The sequence below is a fragment of the Brassica napus genome, chromosome C4 (assembly GCF_020379485.1).
Source record: "Brassica napus cultivar Da-Ae chromosome C4, Da-Ae, whole genome shotgun sequence".
Classification (NCBI taxonomy): Eukaryota; Viridiplantae; Streptophyta; class Magnoliopsida; order Brassicales; family Brassicaceae; genus Brassica; species Brassica napus.
The window spans coordinates 32,122,311-32,141,875 of NC_063447.1; the positions used below are offsets into that span (position 1 = coordinate 32,122,311).

A 19,565-nucleotide genomic window follows, 5' to 3' on the forward strand; every position below is an offset into this window, starting at 1 on the left:
TATCTTTGATTTACAACTTTGATTCATGTGTGATTTTTTTTTTTAAAATGGATCTAATTGACATATTCTTAGAAAGTCTTGTTATATTTAATCTCTAATCTTATCATTTAAATTTTGGACCTATCAGAAATTTTGGGGTCTTTAAAAATAAGAGACTTTGCGCCTTGTGCGTGTTGGGACCATGAGAAGGCTGTTCGTCGAGCGGAAAGGAAGGGTAGGAGAGAGATCGTCGAAGTAATGAGAAGTCGTGCTTCCCAGTTCGAGATTGAGTACGAAAATCTCAAGGACGCTTATTCTTTGGTGGGCGATTTTCGCGAGTGCCGCGGCTCGGTTGGCACCCTTTGGAAGACGCAGGCGGACGACTTCGTTTTCGAGGAGGAGATGAGGGACATGAAAGATGGCATGAAAGACCATGCCCATGCTGAGGCGCTCATTCCCCCGATCAACAGAAGGATCCAGGGATTCTGGGATCCCATCCCGGTTTCTCCCGATACAGAGGAGGTCGCGACTGAGGTTGCTGGTGATGATGAGGAGGTGAAATACCCCGCGGATGCATTCGGAGCTTCCTTGTTCGGGAATTTTAACTTTTGATCTGTGAGAGGTGAAGTGAGCATAAGAGGTTTTTCCCTTATGTTGTATTTGTGGCCGAGTGTGGCTTTTGTTTATCTATGTCTGGCCGAGTGTGGCCTTTATTTCGAGAGTTTGTGTGGGCCTGTTTGGCCGCTTTTATCTTTATCGGGACTGGCCGTTGGTGGCTTTGAATCCCTACCGTTATGCAGTTTTATATGATGAATATTTATCGAAGTACCTTGTTCTGAGTATGTGAGGTAAATATGAGTTGTCGTCTCATATTTACTTCTAACGAGACGTTCAATCTGATGGTTCACTTGAGATGAATTTTCGTAAAAGATGCTTGTTTACTTTCACGAAGTTTTCGCGAACGTTAAGATATGGACGGAGAGACATGATTTAGGATCTCGTATCATTTTTAGATATCATGTCTCGAGATGTTAGAGACCAGTGTGCTGGGTTTAGGGCAAGACCTAGGTTTACTTTCGGTTTTAAGGTTTAATGCGGTGACTAGCCGGCTATCGATTTTCCTGTTTGCGATTTTAACCTGACTCGTACCGGTTTAAAGCCCGCAATAGGTTCTCGGTTTATATGACTTGTATGGCACGAATCGAACATCTCTCCAGAGAAATTTTTTAAGGCAACTGGAAGTGCTGGACCAAAATTTCAGATTTTTTTTTTATATAGTGCGCTATTATCCTTGTGTTGGATGTTTGAGGATCAGAAGAATGATCAGGTTGCGTTTGTTTAAGACGGCTGGTGTGTTCGTCGGGGCCAATCGACGAACATAGTGTAAATATTTGTTGGGATTTTATGGTCGCGTTCGGACATTTGTTTGCAGAGTTTCGAATTTTAACTTGGCGACGTCTCGCTGTTATTTCGAAGACTGTACATATGTTTTGAAGGAGGAAGGCTTTGCGATTTGGGCCAGATAAGGCCGTTTGACGAGAGTCTAGGATTTTTATTTTTAAGCGTGTCCTGAGACTTTTTGCATAGGTGAAGCGTAAGAATTCGAAAAAAATGCGTATTGTAGTAAATTTTTTAAAAAAGCTCGATTACAATGATGCATCTTTTAAAACGTGGGAGTAAACGTGGGAGTATACGAGTATACGTACACCCTCCCCCCCCCCCCCCCCCCAATTTTAGAGAGGGGGATAGCTGAACTTGTCTTTCGACGAGCTGCCTACGTACCTCTTTCGAGGATCAAGCCATCTCGTAGTTATGTTTTATGCCGCGAGTGTTCTTACTCGGCGGTTGTTGTCGTGCTGACCGCCTTAATCGTGGAGACTGTGGCAGGGTCGTCATTTTTGTTCGGGTTTTCCGGTTGAGTCATAGCGTTGATTTCAGAATCGTGCTGAGTTTCGATGTCAGAAGCGTTCGCTTCGGTAGACGATGTCGAATCGTCTCTCTTTGAAGTGTTTTCGGCCGAAGGCTGAGTTAACTTCGCGCGTTTGCGTGTTGCCATCGCGGTGGTCGTGATTTGTCTTAACTTATGCTCTGCGAGAAAGAAAAGTCACGACTGTTTCTGACAACCCCAGATGGCTACGATCCCGCTCTGGGTCGGGAATTTGACGCCGAGGTGATATGTAGATGGAACGGCTTTCATGGCGTTTAGCCATGGGTTCCCATGATCACGTTGTAGATGGCAGGATGATCAACCACCGCGAAATCGACGATTTTTATGATTTCTTTGGCCATGACTGGTAGCTGGATCGATCAGAGAGTCATCGATACTTCGTCTGAAAAACCCGTCAGCGGTTTTGGCGTTGGGGTAACTTCCCCGAGTTTGATGTTCATCCGTTTGAGAGTGTCACAGAAGATAACGTTAACCGTGCTTCCCGTGTCGATGAGGACTCTCGCAACTTCCAGATCTCATATGACAAGATCTATGACGAGTGGATCGCAGTGAGGTTGATCGATTCCACCGGCTTCGTCTCTCGTGAGGAGACCACATAGGCCAGTTTGTACTTGATTCGGTCTTTCGCTGGTAAGCCTTGATGGCCGAGACCGTGTCGTTGCAATACTGCGATCCTCCGATGATCATGTTGACTCTGCGACGATTGTTATCGTTTCCTTTGTCGTCCAGTCTTCCTCCGCGTTTATCCCCTGATTGGTTTCTTTGAGGGGAATTCTCCGCGGGCGGATTCCTGTCCGTCTTTGGAGGGCGATCGGTTTCGAGGATGAGATCTTTTACGCTGGTTACTTCAGAAGCTCTCCAGCTAGTAGCTTCGCGGCCAATCTCGCTCCCAGGACTTTACAGTTAGTCGTGGAGTGTCCTCGGGTCTGGTGGAACTCGCAGAACGTGTTTTCGTTATATCCTTGATTGCGAGTCCATGTATTGCCCGTGGTTCGGCTTTGATCCGAATTGATCGCGTAGTTATGCTCCCCCCTGGAATTCTTCCCCCTCGTGATGGACGTACTTGCCGTTACGAGAGCTTTTTTTTTGTCTTTTGGTCTACATCCTTCAAGGGCGGCTTTGTCGGTTTATGCTTTTACGACAAAACTTTTGTTTCCCCTTCGATTAAGATGTAGTCTGTTGCCTTGTGGAGGGCGTCTTGGATCGTTCACGGTTTGTCGAGGGCTATCCACTTTCTGAATTTTGACTTGTACCAGAGCGTTTTTCTGAGCGCGTCTATGGCCACCTTGTCGCTTATCCAGCTAACCCTTGACATAACCAGCTTGAAAATGCTTATAAACTCACGGAGGGGTTCGTCTTCCCCCTGGGACATGCTCCAAAGTATTGTTGGAGAAATTCCGATGCGAGCTGGCGGAAACTTCCGATGGAGTTTCTCCAGAGGCGTGCGAACCATTCGAGAGCTGCTCCTTCCAGGTTTTTGACGAACAGACGGCAGTAGCCGACGTCTTTTTTGCTATCCTTCAGTCTGGCCCTTCCCATCGTGATGTGGAAAGCCTGAAGATGAGCTTTAGGATCGGTTGTACAATTCCCGGGTCAGATACCCTCGTATCAGAGATGCGAGCGGTGTAAGGCGTTTTCCGAGCTCCCTCGAGTAGTCTATCGATCTCTGGGGCAGCACTGGTAGCGTGATGGATCTGGGATTTCACGGCCCTTACTTCCGCAGCAGTTTTGGTTATTTAATTGCGCAGGTCGCGTATGTCTGATTTCTCTCTAGCAGAGTTCCGAGCTTGTCGGCGTTTGCTGCGAGTAATATCGGCCTGTTTTTCGGCCAGCTCCTCTTGTTCGATCCAGTAGAGGTTTTCCTCCTCTTCTGTCATTGGTTTATCGAACGAGGAGCTTTCCCGAGCCGATCGGCTTTTGATTCTTCTTGGATTTTTGTCAGCGTCCTCCTCAGTATCATTGGAGACGTCGCTGGGATCCAAGTCGACATGCTCGACTTCATTGGCCTCCGTGTCCTTAGCAGGAGGTGGAGGACTCTCTGACTTCTGTTTTTCGGCAGGGGATGTTTCGCTGGGGTTCTGTCCCGAAGGAAGTTCCCGCGATGTTTCGGGCCTGTCGTGTGGAATTGTGAAGTCGAGTCTTTTCCCACGAACCTTCATGTTTTCGCGGGGACGGATTGCTCGAGTCCTTGCCGTTAAGGTTTCGACCTGTTTGGTCAAGGTGTTCACGAGCTTATCCTGTTCCTCCGACCTTTTTTCATAGGTGGCGAACATGTTTTAAAACTCCTCGAGCGTTGCGGCGTTGGCCGCGGAGACATCCGCTGCTGGAGTGTGGAGATTGGTGTAGCTTCCTCCGTTGAGAGGAGTTTGCATGTTATCCACGTCGTCAGTCGACATGTCTGGTTGAGCGTGTTGTGGCTGAAAGTTAGATTGATCCGTATCCCCCTTCTTCTAGCGCCAAACTGTGGGAACCGAAATTCACACTGTCGATTCCCGTTTAAGTAAGGAAAGTAGGAGAATCCTAATTTCCCAAAGGTCCCGAATATCTGCTAATGCCACACGCCAAGCAACCAGAACACGAAATAAAGACGATAAAAGATAAGAAATCGAAAAGAGAGCAAAGTTGATCTTATTCCGAATTCGCGTTTGAGCGTTACAACAAGGTAAGAGCCTGGGCTACGAGAGCTGTCGGCGAGATTCCTAGTTCTAAAACCCTAAGGCTGCTAAACCTAATTGAGTCGCAGCTCAAATAACAAAAACGGAAAATTGTCTAAATTGCTCTAAGTGCTAAGTTTGATTTGTATTGCGTCTCCTTCTGCCTCTCGCCTAGGACTCCTTATATACTTGCTCTTAGGTCGGTTTGCGCCTTTCCCTTTCTACTCTTAAGCCGTCATAGCTCAAAAATGGAGATATTCTGTTTTTTCCGATCTTCGTGATTATCTTCGGAAACTTTACATTTATCCCCGGAAACTTGATATTTATCTTGCCTTATGAACCAAGCATAAACCGTCATAAGACTTATGGGTTTTCGGTTAAGAAATTGTAGGTGGGCTTCGAGCTGCGTTTTAAGTCTCTTTGGGCCGCTCTTTGACTCAAAACGTATATTACGGTTTCTTTCGTAAAAATGAACTTCCTGCGGTTTTTATCGTAAAGTTTGACTGATGACTTCGAATGATGAGAAACAAAGAATGGTTTAGCCATGGCTCACGGGAGATAGCATTAAAGAGTAGACGAGAACGCATGGATTCGTGTCGTATCGACGTTTTGGGAGAGTCCGGTCGCTACGAAACAACCGAGCCGTGCGCGTGCTCGGTCGCTACATAGCGACCGAGCTTGGTCGAACTCGGTCGCTAGAGCCGTGTGCGTGCTCGGTCGCTATGTAGTGACCGAGCTTGGCCCGAACTCAAAACGACCGAGCTCGAACTCAAAATGCACACGGGTCGGTCGCTACGTAGCGACCGAGCATGCACACGGCTCGGTCACTATGCTCGGTCGCTGCGTAGCGACCGAGCGCGCACACGGCTCGGTCGTTACGTAACGACCAAACTCTCCCAGAACGTCGATACGACACGAATCCATGCATTCTCGTCTACTCTTTAAATGCTATCTCCTGTGAGCCATGGCTAAATCATTCTTTGTTTCTCATCACTTGAAGTCATCAGTCAAACTTTACGATAAAAACCGTGGGAAGTTTGTTTTTATCGAAAAACCCGTAATAAACGTTTCGAGTCAAAGACGGCCCAAAGAGACATAAAACGTAGCTCGAAGCCCACTTACGATTCCTTAACCAAAGACCCATAAGCCTTATGATGGTTTATGCTTGGTTCGTAAGGCAAGAAAAATGTCAAGTTTCCGCGGATAAATGTAAAGTTTCCAAAGATAATCACGAAGATCGGGAAAATTGGAGTATCTCCATTATTGAGCTATGACGGCTTAAGGGCAGAAGGGGAAAGGCGCAAACCGACCTAGGAGCAAGTATATAAGGAGTCCTAGGCGAGAGGCAAAAGGAGGCAATACACAGTAAACTTAGCACTTAGAGCAATTTAGGCAATTTTCCATTTTTGTTATTCGAGCTGCGACTCAATTAGGTTTAGCAGCCTTAGGGTTTTAGAACTAGGAATCTCGCCGACAGATCTCGTAGCCCAGGCTCTTACCTTGTTGTAACGCTCAAACGCGAATTCGGAATAAGATCAACTTTGCTCTCTTTTCGATTTCTTATCTTTTATCGTCTTTATTTCGTGTTCTAATTGCTTGGCGTGTGGCATTAGCTGATATCCGGGACCTCTGGGAAATTAGGGTTCTCCTACTTTCCTTATTTAAACGGAAATCGACAGTGTGAATTTCGGTTCCCACAGTTTGGCGCTAGAAGGAGGGGGGGGGTACATATCAATCTAACTCGCAAAAGCCACTCAACGATCAGAAACGATATGCAACACTCGATATGCGTGAACGTCATCTCATTCAAGGGGGGAGCAACAGTCGAGCAGGTCAAACCTCGTAACGATCTCCTTGTTATTGAATTGATAATTCGTGACATCGATATCGCTAGGGTATTAATCGATATCGGAAGTTCGGTTGATATCATCTTCAAAGATACTCTCGAGAAGATGAAAATCGATCCCTCTGAAATCGTGGAAAATCCTAGCCCGCTAGTGGGACTCTCGGGAGAAGCCACCATAGCTTTCGGATCAATTAATCTCACGGTCAAAGCTGGGACCGTGACGAAAGTCACAGAGTTTTTAGTCGTAAACCGCGCAGCGTCTTACAATGTTATCATGGGTACGCCGTGGTTGAATTCCATGCGCGCGATCCCGTCAACATACCACCTTTGCCTTAAATTCCCAACTCCTAACGGAATCGAGGTAATATGGGGAAATCCGAGAGTATAGCGGGTGTGTTTCGCCGCAGAACTAAAACGAAGACGGCCTCCGACGAAAACACCCAAAATCAAGATTCAGCGGAACTCTTCTGGCAATCCCGAAAAATTGTGGCCCTGGAAGAAAAACGTGAACCAACCTGCGAACCCGTGGTGACGGTATGTCTCAACGAAGCATTCCTAGAAGGGTGCGTCGAGGTCGGAGCCAATCTCCGCGAGCCTTTGTGGACAGAACTCATAACCTGTCTGAAAAAAAACCTTAATACTTTCGCGTGGGCCGTAGAGGATATGCCAGGAATCGACATTAACATAACATGTCACGAACTGAATATCGATCCAACTTTCAAACCGGTTAAACAAAAAAGACGTAAGTTAGGACCCGAATGCGCTTCTGCAGTAAACGACGAGGTCGAAAAACTGCTTAAATTCGGATCGATAACAGAAGTAAGATACCCAGACTGGCTCGCCAACCCCGTAGTAGTCAAAAAGAAAAATGGGAAGTGGGGAGTCTGCATGGACTTTACTGACTTTAACAAAGCCTGTCCAAAGGATAGTTTCCCCTTGCCGCACATCGATCGGCTGGTCGAAGCAACAGCAAGAAACGAACTTTTATCCTTAATGGATGCCTTCTCAGGTTACAATCAAATTATGATGAACCCCGACGATCGCGAGAAAACTGCCTTCATTACCGATCGCGGAACTTATTGCTACAAGGTAATGCCCTTCGGCCTCAAAAACGCCGGCGCAACTTACCAACGACTCGTGAACCGGATGTTCTCCGAACAACTTGGTAAATTAATGGAGGTCGATATCGACGACATGCTCATCAAATCCCTCCGGGCAAGTGATCACGTGTCTCATCTTTAGGAATGTTTCGCACAACTGAACTTCCACAACATGAAGCTTAACCCGGCAAAATGCAGATTCGCCGTAGCATCGGGAGAATTCCTCGGTTACCTAGTGACGTACCGATATCGAAGCTAATCCAAAACAGATCAATGCATTGATCGAGATGGCTTCGCCCAAGAATAAGCGGGAAGTCCAGAGACTGACCGGTAGAGTCGCGGCACTTAACCGATTCATCTCACGGTCAATGGACAAGTGCTTATACCTTTCTACGATATCCTACGGGGGAATAAAAAAAATTCGAATGGTCAGAAGAGTGCGAAAACACTTTTCAACAGCTGAAACGGTACTTGGCCACTCCTCCAGTTCTCGCGAAACCCGTCGAAGGAGAACCCTTGTTCTTATATATCGCAGTATCAACAACGGCTGCGAGCGGCGTCCTGATCTAAGAAGAGCGCGGCGAACAGAAACCCATTTTTTATATAAGCAAAATCTTGCTCGATGCTGAGTCAAGGTATCCGCTGATGGAAAAGCTGGCATACGCAGTCGTAACATCGGCGCGAAAACTAAGACCGTATTTCCAATCTCACACGATCGTCATCCTCACGACCTTCCCCCAGCGGACGATTTTGCACAGCCCAAGTCAGTCGGGCCGATTAGCCAAATGGGCAGTCGAGTTGAGCGAGTACGATATCGAATACCGACCGAGAACAAGTGCGAAATCCCAAGTACTCGCAGACTTTTTAGTCGAACTACCAACGGGAACCGTAACCAACAAGGAACCAAGTTCAACCTGGGTCCTTCACGTCGACGGATCCTCATTCAAGCAAGGATCAGGCATCGGAATCCACCTCACGTCACGACCAGTGAGATCCTAGAACAGTCGTTCAGACTAGAATTTCACGCGTCCAACAACGAGGCCGAGTACGAAGCACTCATTGCAGGGCTACGTTTAGCTCATGGGTTGAAGATATGTAACATCCATGCCTACTATGATTCTCAGCTAGTCGCAAGTCAATATAGCGGAAAATACGAAGCAAGGGTCGAAAGAATGGATGCGTTTCTCAAACTGGTCCAGAATCTAGCCCAAGAATTTGACTGCTTCGCTCTCACGCGAATCCTCCGCTCCGAAAATGTCCAAGCCGACGTTCTCGCAGCCCTGGCATCAAGTTCCGACCCAATTCTTAAAAGATTGATTCTGGTCGAATTCATCGAACACCCGAGTATCGGACCCCCAATCGTCGTCAACCTCATCGGGTATCAAGACGACGATATAGAGGAGGTCGCAGGACAGCCGGAGGAGAGATCGGCTACGATACACCATGGCTGGAAACAATTTGAGCCTACATCACAGATGGAAAATTACCTCTCGAAAAATGGGCGGCCCGCAAAATCCGAATGCAGGCCGCGCGTTACGTAACGGTCGACGGCGAAATTTACAAATGGAAACTTTTCGGACCACTCATGACGTGTTTGGAAGGATAAAAGGCGAGAAAAGTCATAGAGGAAGTCCATTCTGGATCCTGCGGAAACCATTACGGTGGAAGATCACTAGCAGTGAAAATCAAACGCCACGGATTCTACTGGCCAATGATGATCAGAGATTGTGAGAAATTTGCACGAAAGTGCGAAAAATGCCAAAGGCACGCTCCGACCATCCGACAACCAGCAGAAGTTCCTTCTTCCTTCACATCACGGTATCCTTTTATGCGCTGGGCCATGGACATCGTCGGACCCCTTCACAGTTCAAAGCAAAAACGTTTCCTCTTAGTCCTCACTGATTTCTTCTCAAAGTGGGTAGAGGCAGATTCATACGCAAGTATAAAAGACGTCCAAGTTGAAAATTTCGTATGGAAAAACATTATCTGTAGACACGGAGTTCCTTACGAGATCATAACTGACAACGGATCTCAGTTCATCTCCACCCGATTCGAAGCATTCTGCAAAAAATGGAAGATACGACTAAACAAGTCAGCTCCCAGATATCCACAATGCAACGGCCAAGCCGAGACAATCAATAAGACCATTCTAGACTGACTTAAGAAACGCTTAGACGCTAAAAAAGGCAGGTGGGCAGACAAACTTGAGGGAGTCCTCTGGTCACATCGCACGACCCCAAGACGAGCAACGGGAGAAACACCTTTCGCCCTCGTATGCGGGACAAAATGCATGATTCCCGCAGAAGTCGAATTCTCCGGTGTCCGAAGGAGATTACTGCCCGAACGAGAAGAGCTCAATAACGCCATGCTCCTAGATGATCTTGACTTCGTCAACGAGCGCCGAGACCGAGCACTCGTCCGAATGCAGAATTACCAACATGCAGCCGCAAAATATTATAATTCCAACGTACGGAATCGCATATTCAACGAAGGAGAGTTGGTTCTTCGCAAAGTCTTCCAAAACACCACCGAGCGAAATGCGGAAAAACTTGGAACAAATTGGGAAGGACCCTACAAGATCATAAAAGTCGTTCGACCAGGTTCCTATGAGATGGCCAACATGCAAGGCGTAAAAATTCCAAGAACGTGGAACGCAATGCACCTCAAAAAATACTATCACTAAACAAACTACTTTGCAACTACCGAACTACGAGACTGCTTGATCTCCATAAGGAGTACGTAGGCAGTTTGTCGAAAGACAAATTCAGCCGTCCCCCCTCTCTAAAAATGGGGGGGGGGGGGAGTGGGTACGTATACGTATACTCGTATACTCCCAAGTTCAAAATATCTGACCACACCCTCGATATTTCTGAAACTTTTTGAGCAACTCGTCTTCGTCCACAAATTATATCCGAGTCTTGAAAAAACTCGCAAATAAACAAGTCATTAGGGAAAAATCAACCTTCGGCACTGCGAGACGTCGCAAAAAACCGCCTAAGAAGTTGTTTTCCATCCGGTAAAAAACACATATTCTTCGCAAAGACCCAAACGGTAATATCTACCACCAAGTTTGTTGCTGATCACATCGAACTCTTAAACGTCCTAAACAGACACGGCCATCTCACGAAGATGACCCTCGTACATCCGACACAAGTATAATAGCGCTATAAAAGAAATCCAAAATTTTGGTCAAGCCCTTCCAGTTGGCTAAAAAATTGTCTCTAGAGAGATGCTCGTATAAGCCGAGAACCTATCGCGGACTTTAAATTGGTACGAATCAGGTTGAAATCGCGACAGGAAAATCAATAGCCGGCTAGTCACCGCATAAACCTTAAAACCGAACACACTGGTCTCTAACATCTCAAGGCATGATATCAAAAAGAAGATACGAGATCCTAAAGCATGCCTCTATGCTTACATTCAACGTCTTCAGATATCCCGCAAAATAATTTCACGGAAAGCTCTCGAAACAGATCGCGAATAAAGCATTTCACATCAAGGAAAGATATGAGACGACAACTCATAATCTTCCTTCCACACCATCCACCTACTCACGTAAACGCAAACTGATTATCCATTCGTAGAAAAATAATAAAGCCGCAAAGCGGCAGAGATTCAAAGCCACAAGCGGCCAGTCCCGAAACATGAAACATGACCATACAAGGCCAGAACAAGTTCATGAACAAGTTCATAAACATATCATCTTCCGGAATCTAAACCTCCTCTTCACCCATCGCCTCTTCCAAGCTCGGGACCGCGTCACATCCGTTTTTCTCGACCGCGGGATCTTTTCCCGCTGGGTCCTCTGAACACGTCGGAAGGAAACACGTGGACTTCAGGTCGGTCAAGACAAGGTCGAAATCCCCGTCCACGGCCGCCAAGGCTCCCTTGTAATCGGACAACATGGTTTCCTCAGCCTGTAAAGGCGGAGGAGTCTCGCTCTGGAGTGCCCGAACCACGTCCATCCCGCCCTCGACGGTCGCCAAGGCCAAATCCCTGCTGCGGATGCACTCGAGGGAGCCTAGGAAGCCAGAGATCTTCGCCAAACAAGCCTGGAACTCAACTCGGAGCGTATCCTTGGCCTCTTCGACCCCGCGGCTTGTCGATCCTTCGTCGCTCTCAATCGAACGCTGAAGTCGACGCACCTCCGAAGACTTGGCATTTCTGGCCTTCTTCTCCTTAAGTAGAGAGCTCGATGTCTTCCCAAGGTCCCTTTCGAGCTCCCCGATCTCGGCCTCGAGCGTAGACACCTTTGCGGAGTGAGAACCCTCGATAGCTTTCAGCATGGTTTCAGTTTCAGACCATTTGCATCTCCGACAGATCTCTCGCAAGACGACTGGCCTCAGAACCGCACTCGCTGATCATTCCGTCAATCAGCGACACGAACTGCGAGACAAGAGAACAGTTATAGATACGAAACGAAACAAGGTTTTTTTTTAAAAAAAAAACAAAATCCAACGAGCTAAGCGTAAAAATCCAAAGTGAGAGACGGACCTTTCCGCGAAGCCCCGGCGCCAGATTCAACCATCCTTGCTGCGAAGACTCCCCATCATCGCCCTTGGTGCACTTCCTCTTCCGGCCCTTAGGCTGAATGACCGGAGCAGCACTGGGAGCACGCAGCGCCAGGACAACTTCCTTCGTAGCCGGAGGAGGAGGCATGGACTCAGCGGCCTTCTCTTTGTCCTCGACAAAAATTGGGGTCGTAGACGATCCCGTGGGCTGAGCCGAAGCGTCTGGTACACACGGAACGTTCGTTTCGACTTGCGTTCCCGCATCCTGCGGAACCTGAACCTCAGGCCCATGAGTCGGAGCAACGGCCAGAGCACAAGAGGATGGAAGCTCGGTGTCAGCTCGAACTGGTTCCTTCTCGGCTTTGCGACGAGCTAGTTTCTCTCGGAAGGAAAGGAAACCGGCGATGCAAGCTGGCGCCTCAACGGAGGGAACCGGAACCGGAGCTTGGGAGGTGGCCTCACCCATCTCAAAGTCGGAACTTCTCTTGTCACCTTGGGAAGAGGACATTTTGAAAGCTAAAGTGTAGGAGAGAGGCTAGAGAGGATTTGGGAAGAAATGAAAGATGAGGGCTCGCTACTTATAGAGGTATGAGCTTAGGATTTCGATTTATTATAATATATATTTCCTCGTTGACGTTCCTCTGCGGAATTCTGAATGTAAACTTCGTCCGACACGCCTATCTTGCCAAATTCGACAAACCGCGTCTGTTAGCAAGAACATTTTTTACGAGAAATAAATCTTCAGAAAGATTATTTTTACGAAGAATCTTGCGGAGAAAACGCGTTCACGAAACATCGGAGAAATATCCGAACAAGGTCACTACGTAGCGACCAAGCACCTCCACGGCTCAGTCGTTACGTAGCGACCGAACTCACCCATAACGTCGATACGACACGAATCCATGCATTATCGTCTACTCTTTAAATGCTATCTCCCGTGAGCCATGGCTAAACCATTCTTTGTTTCTCATCACTAGAAGTCATCAGTCAAACTTTACGATAAAAACCGCGGGAAGTTTGTTTTTATCATTGGCGGAAACCATAATAAACGTTTCGAGTCAAAGACGGTCCAAAGAGACCTAAAACGTAGCTCAAAGCCCACTTACGATTCCTTAACCGAAGACCCATAAGCCTTATGACGGTTTATGATTGGTTCGTAAGGCAAGAAAAATGTCAAGTTTCCGCTGATAAATGTAATGTTTCCGAAGATAATCACGAAGATCGGGAAAATTGGAGTATCTCCATTTTTGAGCTATGACGGCTTAAGGGCAGAAGGAGAAATGCACAAACCAACCTAGGAGCAAGTATATAAGGAGTCCTAGGCGAGAGACAAAAGGAGGCAATACACAGCAAACTTAGCACTTAGAGCAATTTAGGCAATTTTCCGTTTTTGTTATTCGAGCTGCGACTCAATTAGGTTTAGCAGCCTTAGGGTTTTAGAACTAGGAATCTCGCCGACAGCTCTCGTAGCCCAGGCTCTTCATTTGTTGTAATGCTTAAAAGCGAATTCGGAATAAGATCAACTTTGCTCTCTTTTCGATTTCTTATCTTTTATCGTCTTTATTTCGTGTTCAGATTGCTTGGCGTGTGGCATTAGCAGATATCCGGGACCTCTGGGAAATTAGGGTTCTCCTACTTTCCTTATTTAAACGGAAATCGAGAGTGTGAATTTCGGTTCCCACATATCTTTGATTCACAACTTTGATTCATGTGTGATTTTTTAAAAAATGGATCTAATTGACATATTTCTAGAAAGTCATGTTATATTTAATCTCTAATCTTATCATTTAAATTTTGGGCATACCAGAAATTTTTATTGGGATGTCAATAATTGAATTTAAACAATAGATGATTCATTGGATTTATTGATAATATAAATTAAATTGATATAATTTAATGTTGTAATACTATACCTCCATATGTTAATTATTTAAATATTTGTCGATGTTAACTTTTAAAATTAAATTTTTTTTTTTAAATAACAAAAATCATATTATCTAACAATGATTAATCTTTACTACCTTATAAACCAATGAAAATAAATTTTAAACTATATAGTTTATTTTTAAAATTAAACAAAAACTAAGTGTTTAATTATTTACTCGATAATATAAATCTATGAAACGAAAAGTTTAATTTTTGTAAAAATTTCTAAATTTGTGAAATGTTACAATATTTTTGAATATGACAATAAAACAATATTTTACTAATCCTTATATATATAGTTACGATTTTAATAATGAAATAATAATCCAAAAAAATATATAGAAGAAGATGCAAATACATCTTATATATTAAAACAGAAGTCACAACTTTGATTCATGTGTGATTTTTTTATTAAATGGATCTAATTGACATATTCCTAGAAAGTCATGTGACATTTAACCTCTAATCTTATCATTTTAATATTGGGCCTTCCAGAAATTTTTATTGGGCTGTCAATAATTTGATTTAAACAATAGATGATTCATTGGATTTATAGATAATATAAATTAAATAGATATAATTTAATGTTGTAATACTATACCTTCATATGTTAATTATTTAAATATTTGTAGATGTTAACTTTAAAAATTATAAAGATTTTTTTTTAAATAACAAAAATCATAATATTTAACAATGATTAATCTTTACTACCTTAAACCAATGAAAACAAATTTTAAACTATATTTTTTATTTTTAAAATTAAACAAAAACTAAATGTTTAATTATTTACTCGATAATATAAATCTATAAAGCGAAAAGTTTATTTTTTTAAAAAATTTCTAAATTTGTGAAATGTTACAATATTTTTGAATATGACAATAAAAAAATATTTTACTAATCTTTATATATATAGTTACGATTTTAATATTGAAATAAAAATCAAAAAATATATATAGAAAAAGATACAAATACATGTGAAAGTTTGAAACAATTTATTCAATGAAAAATATACCGTAAACTTATTATGTTTTAAAAATTGATAGACACATATATATTATAATATATACCAATTTAACATTGAAAAAAAAATGTTTATACAAAAATAAATGAAAACAAAAACCCACGCGGTTGCGCGGATCGAGATATAGCCTATAATATTAAAATAGAAGTCATGACTTCTTTCATGTGTAATATTTTAAATGAACCATCTCTGGAAAGTTGAATATATTGTTTTTTGTATTTTCATGATAAAATCCTAACAACCTATTTAATTCTCTTTTTATTCCATCAAAATATTATTATAAATTGCATAATTTCGAAAATATAATATTCCATCAATATATAATTATACTTGCATATAACCATTTATAACCTACTTAATAATAATAACATTTAATTATTCTAGAGTTTATAATTGTATAAGATCTAATTAATAATAATAATAACATTTGTTATGCAAGTACAATAATGTTAGAATTTTACCATGAAAATAATAAAATCGAATCAAATATTAATAATCCTAACACTATTGTATTTGCATTATTATTATTAATTATATTACACTTGTATCAATATTTATATAGGTATTGTGTAAACAAACATGTATGGATAAATATATAATATTTTAAAATACAATACTATAGATTCAACCATATACTGTTTTTATAATAAATTGCTTTATATATATATATATACTGTAGTGATGAACTTTCCATGTATGATTTTTTTTAATTTTGACAATTCTTTTTAATTTTATCAATTTTTACATGAATTAATTATAATATTTTATCTTTTTATTTGAATACAAATCAATATTTTTTTAAGAAAGTTCAATATATTTAATGATAATAACAGTTTAAACTGATTAATTATCAAAAATACAATTTACAAATATTTTGTTAGAAATATATATCTATCCAACTTAGTATATTTCTCAAATATGATATTTACTACAAAAAAATTTTGAAGTACAATGTACTATCGCTTTTTTTTTAATATGTTTTTTAACGGTATCTCAAAAAATTTCTTCTCTACTATATATGTCCAATATTATTTATTTCCATATAAATTTTAAATTTTAAATAAAAAATATGTAAAGTAGTATTGTTAAATAATAATGTTTTTAAAATATTTTTTTTTTTACAAAAATACAAAATTATAGTAATAATATATAAGCTAGGTAAACATAGCCTATTTTAATATGGAGGATTTGCCAAATATGACTCACAACTTAATTTTAAACACAAACCTATACCCAAACTTGAATCAAATGCAAAACTAACCTAAAAGCCTTGTGAAATTACAGCCAACCCCTTGTGACCAAACAAAAAAAACAGAAGCCATTTTTACGAATATAGTCCCATGAAGTCGTCTGAGTCGTCTTAGATTCTAGAAGTCTTCTAGACGACTTCAAAGTAAGTCTTCTGGTGTAGCTGATCTTAAAAATAATTTATAATTTTTTTAAAAAATATTTTGATAAGCGAAAAATTAAAATCATGCAATTATAAACAGTTTTAAGTGATATAAATTAAAATATAACAAAATTGAATTGTTTTCAACATAGATGAGTGTAGGTAGTGAATCATGGTATTCTTTGGTCTTGGGTTTGGCAACATATGTTGTAGTATTGTATGTATTCTTAGGGTTAAATTTTGGAAAGCTTGAATGGTTTTTTGAAAAATTAAAATTTTACCTATACGTGTTTATTTTTGTGTATAGCAAACACTTTTGAAGTTTAATTTGATTTTATGAAGTGTTTAGTTAGTTAATTAAGTTTAGGGGTTATGTTTAGGGTCTAGAAGACCGAATCCTTTATTTTACCAATGTACTTTTAAACCTAACCGGATCATTTATCGGACATATAAATACCATTTTTTTTTACTTTTTCACAACTTTCCAAAACCCTAGCGCCTTTTCTCTCCAGAGGCGATTTCGAAAGCGATTATTTTCTCAGATTTCTCACCACCAGTAATCTCGCGTATTCCGTCGTTCTCACCGCCGGTAATCTCTCCTCTTACGACGAATCTTGTTTCTCCTTCATGGCGTAGAGTTTTTAGTAGTTTAAACTGACCATCCGCTTCCTTTGTTTCAGATCTGAAACCACGTCTCATTGAACTCCGCCGCCGGTAAGTTATTTCTCTTGTCTTAAGGCGTTTAGCCGCCGTAAAACCCTAAAAATTGTAGTCTTGATTCTTCTTTTCCCGTTGATTTTTGCAGATCTATAACCGCTGGTGTCGTTGGAGACCATATCTTCTCCGATTGTAAGTCATCCATCTTTTAAAGAAACAGTTTTTGTATTTATTCAGAAAGACTACTCAGACGACTTCCTGGAAGTCTTCCATAGGGTAAGACTTCCTGGAAGTCTTCCAGAGTGTAAGACTTCGTAGAAGACTTCTGGAAAGTCTTCCAGACGACCTAAGTCGTCGTTGGAAGTCGTCCAGAGTGTAAGGCTTTGTAGAAGACTTCCTGGAAGTCGTCTCAGTAGTCTTCTCACTAAAATTTACATGCAAGTCTTCCAGTATTTGTATTTAAAATAGTGTGCTTGTTATGTGTTTGAGATGCTTGTTTTTGATTGTTTTGCAGGCCGGAAAATGGATTTACCAGCACTCCTGCAGCGGATGTATACATTAGGGGAAGAGCCCCCTGCACTGAAGAGCATTTCTTATCACACTGATGACTGGAAGCTATTTACTGCACTAAGGTGAGCTCTAAACACTGACGAATATGAGGAGCTGAAGGAGTCGAAGTTGAGAGTGTTCATCAAGTTCAAGGAGCAGAATTTTGGTTGGGCTTCAAGGCTGGTTCATTATATGCTCAGTTTCCAGCTTAACATCAAGAAGAAGTTTGAGCTCTGGAGTCTCGTTGGTCCACAACCGGTGAGGTTTTCACTGTTGGAGTTTGAACACCTCACTGGTCTGAACTGCGATTACATCGAGGACCTGGAAAATCTAAGTGTTGAGGCTACGAAGGAGATGGCTACTTTTTGGGAGATGATGGGTGTTGATGTCGATGCTGGGCCAACTATTGAGCATATAAAAGCAGCATTTGGGAGATGCGAGGAGTGGTCTCGGGAAGATCGCATGCGGCTCGGTTACCTTGCCATCTTCACTGGATTCATTGAAGGAAGAAAGTACTCAACCGCTACACGGGCTAGTCTTGCAAGGCTAGTGATGGATTTAGAAAGATTTGAGAATTATCCTTGGGGGAGAGTGGCGTTTAAGGTGCTGATGGAGTCTGTGAAGGGTGCAAATTTGGATTCAAATTCATACACTATTGATGGGTTTGTTCAAGTTCTCCAGGTGTGGGCGTACTTTGCTCTGCCATAATTTGGTGCTAATATTGGGCATCCCCTACCAGACAGACTGTCTCTGGTGTTGATGGCTTACAATGGTGGCAAAGGACGCATATTTTTTAAAGAGGCCATTAGCAAAAATGTATTTAAACTTCACTCCCTAAGACTTCACAGAAGACTTTAAAGTAAGTCGTCTGGTAAGTCTTCCAGAGAAGACCTCACAGAAGACTTAAAGTTATGTCGTCTGGGTGACTTTACTTTAAGTCTTCTGCGAAGTCTTCTCTGGATGACTTACCAGACGACTTACTTTGAAGTCTTCTGTGAAGTCTTTTCTGGATGATTTCAGTCTTTGTTATCTGAGTTGATATCTTTTATTTTTGCAGACTAGCGTGATCAACTTCGTCAACAAGGACTATGCTGAGATGTTTCCACGATGGGACTTTGATGTGGAGGATCCGGCCACGAAGAACATAATTAAAGTCATGTTTAATGCGAAAGCTAATTGGAAGTGGACCAAGGATTGCTGGGAAGTCACCGGTACTAACCCGATAGTGAAGAAGGAAGTGAGTGCAGCGGAGACAGAGAGTGGTGTGAAGGAAAAAAGTGCAAGACCTCGGAAGAAAGCTCGTAAAGAGTCTTCTGTTGAGGCTAGTAAAGTGAATGTCATGCTCTTGGGATGTCATTTCCTCCAGCGCTTTGTAACAAGAACTCGAAGACTATAAGGGAGAAGATGGCGTTGGATGTATTTAAGGAGACTCCTGAAGGCCATGCAAAAGAGAACGAAGACAATGATGAGAACCTTGCAAGTTATGACCAGCAAGGTTAATGATGTTTTATTTGTACTTGAAATTGTGGGATGAAATGTCTTTTGTATGACAGATTAGGAAGTGATGTTGTTGTAACAGGGTCATGATAGGATGTAGTTTTTTGTAACCTATCCTCGTACCAAACTATCATTTCGTAGGAAATTAGTTTGGTAGTTTTGTAACCTTTCGGATAATCTAATCTAATGGTCTAATCTAATGGTGGAGTTGTTGTCTTTTTAAGTTGCAATTAAGTTCATAACACAGATTCATAACACAAAGTCATAACAGAAGCCGATTCATAACACAAAGTCATAACAGAAGCAGATAAATTGCAATACAGAGAAGTTCATAACACAAAGTCATAACAGATACGCAGATAGATAGTCTTCTGGATGACTAATCAGAAGGTCGTCCAGGAGTTAAGTCTTCTGGAAAACTTACTAGAAGGTCGTCCAGAAGTTAATTCATCTGGACGACTAATCAGAAGGTCGTCTAGAAGTTAAG

The 19,565-nt window shown here is 42.1% G+C and overlaps 1 protein-coding gene across 1 annotated transcript; it reads left to right on the plus strand.

Moving 5' to 3' along the window:
* The first annotated feature begins 17,554 nt into the window (after positions 1 to 17,554).
* Positions 17,555 to 19,081, plus strand: LOC106413098. Its single transcript, XM_013853930.2, has 4 exons — positions 17,555 to 17,664; positions 17,782 to 18,262; positions 18,639 to 18,906; positions 18,948 to 19,081. Exons 1-4 carry the CDS (start codon positions 17,555 to 17,557, stop codon positions 19,079 to 19,081), a joined length of 993 nt encoding a protein of 330 aa, XP_013709384.2.
* Positions 19,082 to 19,565: the final 484 nt, after the last annotated feature.

Bases quoted from the DNA above. Each gene is read 5' to 3' on its own strand.
- LOC106413098 (XM_013853930.2), top strand. From the start codon at position 17,555: ATGGATTTACCAGCACTCCTGCAGCGGATGTATACATTAGGGGAAGAG. The intron at 17,665-17,781 runs GTGAGCTCTAAA...TTATATGCTCAG, and splicing joins AAGCTATTTACTGCACTAAG to TTTCCAGCTTAACATCAAGA. The intron at 18,263-18,638 runs GTGTGGGCGTAC...TTATTTTTGCAG, and splicing joins GGTTTGTTCAAGTTCTCCAG to ACTAGCGTGATCAACTTCGT.